This window comes from Montipora foliosa, chromosome 5 (assembly GCF_036669935.1).
Source record: "Montipora foliosa isolate CH-2021 chromosome 5, ASM3666993v2, whole genome shotgun sequence".
Taxonomy (NCBI): Eukaryota; Metazoa; Cnidaria; class Anthozoa; order Scleractinia; family Acroporidae; genus Montipora; species Montipora foliosa.
The window spans coordinates 26,809,657-26,817,156 of record NC_090873.1 but is presented as its reverse complement, the minus strand read 5'-3'; the positions used below and the strand labels follow the sequence as shown (position 1 = coordinate 26,817,156).

The following is a 7,500-nucleotide window of genomic DNA, read 5'->3' as shown; positions in this document are numbered from 1 at the left end:
TTCAGCCTTTTTCCAAGATAAATCATCTTACAAATGGCATATTTATGCAGGAATTTCTAAGAAACGCGTAATATCAGAAGGCTTGTACTCTAAAAGAGCGTTGCTTCCTCAACCAAACTAAAAGGGTTGCTTACAAAGAGAACGAATAAAGGAAAAAGACCTGGCTATTTGAGGCTAAGAGACTGCCTTCAAGGTACAAAACGAACAAGGGAAGGAGCGCAAGTTGAATTATCACTTCCGAACGCCATTTTTGTTTACATCACAGTGCGCTGTTTGGAAACTGGATTCGACAATGAACGTTCAACAGCCAATCAGACCAAAGCTTCCTTTGTTTGCAGCTTTACAAAATGGATAATCTTGCAATGGAGACATTGGGTAACCTGTGCAATAGTCTCTTCATCCATTTTTCACCATTTGACATCATCAGCATATTAACCAATGTAAAAGAAAATATAACTGAAGTTGCCAGCTGGTTTGAGTAGAGAAACCAACTGTTACATGTACATTGTCAAAATAATTATTTGTTTAACCTCAGTTTTAAAAGAATCGGTCTTTAATTTTCTCAGTTTAGGAAAAAAGGTAGCATACTACCGTAATCTCTGAGTAAAAGAGCCAACGCTTTTTGTCCGCTGTTGGTACTTATTGAAACCACTTAATGTGTTATTCATACCATTGGCCACGGCGTTGCTAAAACGAGGGTGAGCATGAGGTCACACAGCTCCCGGAGCGACTCCTGGGATTGGTTCAGAAAACAATGGACACAATGAACAATACAAAACAGAGCCGTGTCCTAAACAGATCCAATGAAATAAGTTGTAAAGAGCCAGGCCAGGGTTGCTGGAAGCATGGATAGCCTTAACAGCATTAAATACCACGGAAACGCATCTGATTCAGCTTTGATACCTCTTAACCAATGGTTAGTGCTAACCAGGCTTCGAGCAACCAGCCCCTGACTGTTAGGGTGAGGTTATGGTTAGCCCAACCCTAGACCTAGGTTAGACTAACCTAACCCTAACCTTGACCATACCCCCACTTTCAACCTCGTTTTAGCAACGCCACCATTGGTCATGATTGATGATCCTTACTTGGAATGTCTTTGACAGGATTTTAAAAGGTGGTGTCTTTTTTGTGAAATGCTTCAGTTGGTAGTTTAAAATAATCATAGAAATAAATACCTTGTTTTGACTCCATCAAACATGCCTGTGTTGATATAGAATGGACATATAACTGTCGTGTGAACACCATCCTTTTTCAATACACCAAGCTCCATGTTGAGAGATTCATTAAAGCCAACAGCTCCATATTTTGACGAACAATAATCACACAAGCCATTCACACCAAAGAAACCAGCAGATGATGCTATAGACACAACATGGCCATGGTTTTTCTCTACCATGGATGGTAAAAAGGCTTTTGTGGTCTGTTTAGAAGAAAATATTCTTGTGTTAGTTTATCAAGTCCTCAGTATCAAGATCAACAACAAAGTCCACCAAAGGGATCATGGACAATACTGTATTATTCTAACTTCAGAAATCAATTTGCTAAACCAAAAAAGGCTTCAATCTATGAGCAAACTGTCGAAAAAATGAAAACCACACAACTTTGTAGGAAATTGACAAATTGTAGAAAAATCCTTATCAGCTACATGAAAGCAATGAATTGCATGCCGCAGTTAAAATTGACCACCTACACAATAGAGAAATTCAAAGTGACAAAAGACACAATAAAACTTGTTACCAGGTGCCTGTTTCTCAAAGGTCCTGAAAACTCTTTGGGCCCAAAACCAAAGTTCTCAATATTTGAACGCTTTCAAGACCAGAGAAAATGAAACCAGGATTCGTGCTGGATTTTGTCTATAAAATTCCAGGAGTATTCAAGAAGTTTTCAAGAACCAAAAATTGAGTTTTCAAGGAGTCTTTATGAGACGATTTCTATGCCATACATAGTGTTTCAGTGTTTTCTTTGCTGAAAAAGCCACCTTAATATTACTTACCACATCATGCAAGTTAAGTGCACAAACAGGCATTTTAATTTTTGGTTGGAAACATTGGGCAGGTTCTCAATCTTGGCATCTAAATCGTTTTTCATTTTCCTTGCCGATGTAAAGTTTATGTCTCTCGCTTTTTCATATTCTACTTGTTTGACGTAGGTTGGTAGAATCCACAAGCACTTCACTTGCGTGCAGTCAAGTCTGCCATTTATTTTTGTCCACGCTTCCAAATAAAATAGCACACTTGCTATATGTGAACAGGATTCTGCTAGGCCAGCTTTGCAACCTACATGTACATTGTAAGCAGTGAGCAAACAGAATTGTCCCTTGTCTTTCCGTGATAACCCAACATGAAGTTACAGAGTCGTTCATACGCTGGGAATGTCTCACCTTTGCTAAAACAAGAAATTTGTTGGCGATGATGTGGCCTTGTACGCTGGCAATAAAACCAGAGACCATTTGGTTATATGCTTCAAGACTTCGGAAAGCTTTGAACTGTTGCTGAGAATAGAAACTTGTCTCCAAGACAAGATAACACAAAATATCTGTGGATTCAACACGAGGCAAGCAGTGCGGCTTAAAGTCCTTCCCTTTGACTAAAACCAGATCAATTCCAATTGCCGCTATTTTCTGTAAATACATGTATCGATCTCTGACTGGCAAATCCAGCTGCTTTGCGTATTTGGATATCGGAAATGAATAGTCAACCCTGCTATTTTTCTGGCACTTTGTTTATTTCTCTTTTGAATCCATTTTACTAGCGGGAATGATCTTTGTGGCAAAAATTACGCAATCTAAAGTGGTACACCAATATGGCCGACCGGAAATGGTATGACGTCACGTGAAAACGATCTATATTAACTAAATGTATTGCCAAAGCAACAGTATCAAACCAAGACAAGAAATTACATGTACCTAGTATACATTAGTCATGTGATAAAATTACAAAATTCTTGGCTAGTAAATACATACATGTATGTATTACACATAATATTATGTCATAATTAAGTAAAGTATGATCGTCTGGGTGAGTGTAGACCTGAGAGTGCAAGTGTATAAATCTGGATTTACATTTATAATAAGGCTCATGTTAATAGAACATGACAGCATTTTACCATTTGAATCAGCGAGTTTTGCACAGCAGAACCGAAGGGGAGTTTTTTTTCAGCGTTTTTTCATCGGCGAAGAAAGAGAGTCAAGAGTTTGTTGTTTCAAAACGCCTGCTGTTTTGTTCCAGAAAGAAACATGTTCACAACTTAGCTCTAAACCAGAGATTTAACCTGCTGGTTGTGTATCTTAGTAATTTGCATGCTACATGTACATGTATGTATGTATGTTTCATTGGTGTTTTCGTGTTATATAAATTTCGAACTTGCGGGTGCTGTGACAATTGTGTTTATAATTTGTTGATTTCAGTTTACAGTGTACCCAATTAGTGCTCCAGCGCTAGAAGACTAGACACTTAAAATAAAGTTCCTTTCCTTTTTTACACAATGCCACATAAAGCAAGAGTATGGCAGTGAATAACAAAGGCATACGTGTAGGCCTAGATATTAAGTTTTCTACTGTTATCACTGTTTTTCATAGAGTATAAAAAATTTCTAAAAATCTGGATTGCTCTTGATACACAAACTTAAATTATAGTCAGGATGGTTTAGTGGTTATCAACCGATAACACTCAGCAAAAATCGACTCCCAGCCTAATCCATCTGGCTGTGGTGCTGTGCTGCGAGGTCATACATGGGTTGTGCTCAGGGGCCAAGCGCCTAGCCAGCAGCACAGCTCCTTTGGTTTGGTCCGACCTCGTTGAGCTGCACCCTTAGCAGTTCAGTCTCCGACTGCGAGTAAGGGTGTTTAGCAGGTCAGGCATTATTATTATTATTATTATTATTATTATTATTATTATTATTACTATTGTTATTATGTATTATAAATAAATTATATAGAGTTTATATAAAATTTATTTAAATATGTAAGCATTATTTAGCTATTTTGTTACTTAATAATACGGTATAATTAATGTACTCTTTTTTTTCTCCATTCCATTGTTGCCACAATTTGATAAATTTCATAATTATTAGACCATGGTGTTACAGTCTAGTTGTTTTGCCATCGTCTCTCCTTTTTATCAATTCTGTGTATTACTTGTATTGATTATAGTGAAGAAAAAGAGAACTACATGTATCTATTTAATTCTATTCATTACTTTTACATCTATAGGCAAACCTATACTTTAGAGTAAACACAAAAGGAACTTCACATTGAGTAAACAATACAGTCACACATCCAACAGCTACATCTACATACAGGTAATAGTATGTAGCTTCATCAAAAATAAAGATATGATTTACAAGAACATAAATACAATAAACAGACTTACACATACAAATTTTGCTTTATTTCGGGCAAAATCTAAGAAAAAACAGTTACTTATATAAAGCTTACAAGCTAAAAAGCTAATAAAAATCTTTACTTGCTTGTTACTAAGGTTTTGATGTGATTTAGTTTGTTTATGGTAGTGGAATTGAGTGTTCCTAGAGTTGCAAGGGGGAGGTTACAAGTAATTCACAAGATACGCTGTAGCAAGATGCCAGGAAAACTATTTTAAAAAGCTTTTGATCTTTTATCTAGGCAGGAAAACCCAAAGATCATTCATGGCATTTGATGAAGTTGTGGGGTTTAAGACATTTCATAATGATCTCTTTTTTAACCACATCTTCCTTTTTCTTGCTAATTACCTTTATTCTTGGTTTTCATGTGACATCATCAAAATTTAAAAAAATATGGAATTATCAATCATTTTGAGATTTTAGTTGAGTTAGTTATTAGAGCAGCTGAAGACTTATCTTTTCCCAAATTTTCAAAGCAAGGATTGAATTTCTAAGCTTTTGCGTGACACGATATTAAAATGGTGAATTTGGGGGCAAATTACGATAATTTGTCTAATAATTTGTCTTTGTATAGATACGGGAAAAAGGACGAATCATCTGTCTGGATGGAGTATCCATGATAGTTCATCTGTCAAGACAAACTACCCCAATAATTCTTCCAAACCGATGATCTGTCCTTTTCCTTCTATTCACGTGTTCTATTACAAAGCCGAATTATTATCAGATGAACTACATGTATCTTGATTTTCCCAAGCTCATCACAGACGGATCATCTGTCTCTTGTACTTAATTCGGCCAATAACTCACGTGATAACAAACAATGACTGAATAGCGACAATCTATGCACTGCATCATCTTTCAGAAAAGGAGCAACTTATGGAATGTACTGCACGCACTAATTTCTTCCGCTTAATCCACGGTTTATTTCTCAAGTTTGACAAAATCCCATCGCCCGCCCACTAACCTTGCCTGAAGACGATACAAACACAGCCACAGTCTGCACGTGCCAATAGAACTATTTACATGTATATGTAGTTCATACATGTGAGCTTTAATCAAACAAACAAATAAACTGCTCAAATACCTACAAACCGATTTGTAAAAGGGCAACTTCAAATGTGTGGATAAGAGTAATGTCTTCTCATAGCTGTCTTGTCTGGGCATGTTAAAATCACTAGAATTTTTACAACACGACTCTTATTTTTCGATTCTTTCAGGAAAGTGAGCTTGAGTGTCATACTTGAGTTGAGGCCTAACCCTTTCCACTGCCTATAGATTGTTTTTAAGCTTATGTACAGCGTTCGTCTTGGGCCACAGGAAACGGGGTACCGCCGTGCTTGAAACACGTGCTTCAGGGATAAAAGTCGAGCCTTGATCCGTGATGTATTTTAAGTCCGCAGTCCATATCATATTCATTTGATAACTATTTGGTAGTCCAGTGAGAGTCGCGCAATTTAATAGAATTACAAGAGTATTTACGGAGAAGTAAAAATAAAAGGCAAGCTTACCCAGAAATGAGCCATCGTGTTGATTTCCATGGTTTTCTGAATCTTCCAATCTTCGGTTTCCAAAAACTTTTTGCCGCTTACAATACCTGCATTGTTTACTAACATAGTCACATCGCCCACATCTTTCTTCACTAGCTCTGCCACGCGGTAAATATCTTCTCTGCTACTGCAATCGCATTTGTATCCGTGAGCTTTGAAGCCTTGAGACTTAATTTCTTGAACAGTTTCATCGTTAGCAGTTTGATTTATATCAACGCAAACCATTGTCGCACCAAGCTTCGCGAATTTAATGGCCATTAGCCGACCGAGGCCGCTTCCAGCGCCTGTTACAAACACAATTTCTCCATTGATATCTTTACGCGATGGCGGGAAAAATGTTTGCAAAAACGACACTAAGATTTCGCGGCATAAAGTTCCTATCAAAGCGAATAATTCGATAATGACGGATCCCATTTTAAAGGAAAACACTACAGATGGCAAATTCAGTAGCTGTGTTTAAGCCACTCTTCGAAGAGGAATATTCAAATTGAAAGTTCATGAAAGGCAAATCCCATTGGCTTATTTATACGCAGCCTCCAACCAGTTGACCCATGGGAATGTCCATGAAAGACACGAAGGTCGTTCAAGGTCGCTGACTCGTGACGTCAAGTGATAATCTTGTGCCTAGTAAAAGATGGTCACCTGACGTCAGAACAGCCACTTTTTTTTTTAGCCATAATTTACTATGCATAGTATAATCGGTATACATTGATAAGACTGAGACCATTTTTAGTCGTGGATACGCGCATAAACGACTATTGTTAGGGGTCAGAATATGCAAATTCGTCAATCACTCAGTTGAATTCATATCGATATGGCAACGATTTATATCGATTTTCTGACGTTTCACTTTCCGAAGTAATGCAGCAACGTAATACGTTGAAATATTCTTCGACTTTTCTTCGTTCCGACGTGAAAATATACTCGTTGTAGACGTCAGCATGTCACGTTCACCGATGCATTTATGGAGGGGGGAATTGGGACAAAAATGTCATTGAATCGATTTAACATGCCATTGGACCATTAACGCAATGCCATTGAATCAAAGGTCAATCTATCGGACAATATTGTTCCTATGTCATTGGATTGGACTTCATGCCTTTGAATCGTACGTCATTCTATCGGATCATATACTTCATGTCATTGGATCGGACTTCATTTTATTGGATCATACGTAATTCTATTGGATTACATACTTCATTTCATTAGATCGAACTTCATGTCATTGCAACACAAAACCACATTGACCTGTTATTGAATCTAAATTCATGTCATTGGAACGATGACCATTCAATTGAACTAAGCGCGTGATGCCATCGGATCGAACTTCATGTCATTGGATCAGAAACGTCATTCGATCGGGCCAGCGGCTTATTAAAAGTTTGTCTCCCAGAAATTAATCAGGGGCTGTCCGCCCGGGACTAGTGACGATGGGCTAACGCTCGAAACGTCAGCTTTTCGAATCTCTGTACGGTGGCCAATTTACATTATCAACTCCGTTTAAGAAAACCAAGGGTACTTACCATTTAGCCAAAAAATCCAGAAATTTCCGTTTGGAAAGGCAATTTTTCGG

At 37.6% G+C, this 7,500-nt stretch overlaps 1 protein-coding gene across 1 annotated transcript in view; it reads right to left on the bottom strand.

The window, feature by feature from the left end:
• LOC138003829 (epidermal retinol dehydrogenase 2-like) overlaps nt 1–6,428 on the bottom strand; it is a 13,536-nt gene extending 7,108 nt beyond the window's left edge. The window contains exons 1-2 of the mRNA XM_068850094.1: nt 5,889–6,428; nt 1,176–1,420 (exon numbers count right to left, since the gene is read on the bottom strand). Of these exons, the coding sequence (XP_068706195.1) occupies nt 1,176–1,420; nt 5,889–6,341 (698 nt within the window). The 5' untranslated portion in view covers nt 6,342–6,428. The remainder of the gene's footprint in view (nt 1–1,175; nt 1,421–5,888) is intronic.
• Between the last annotated feature and the right edge of the window lie 1,072 nt (nt 6,429–7,500).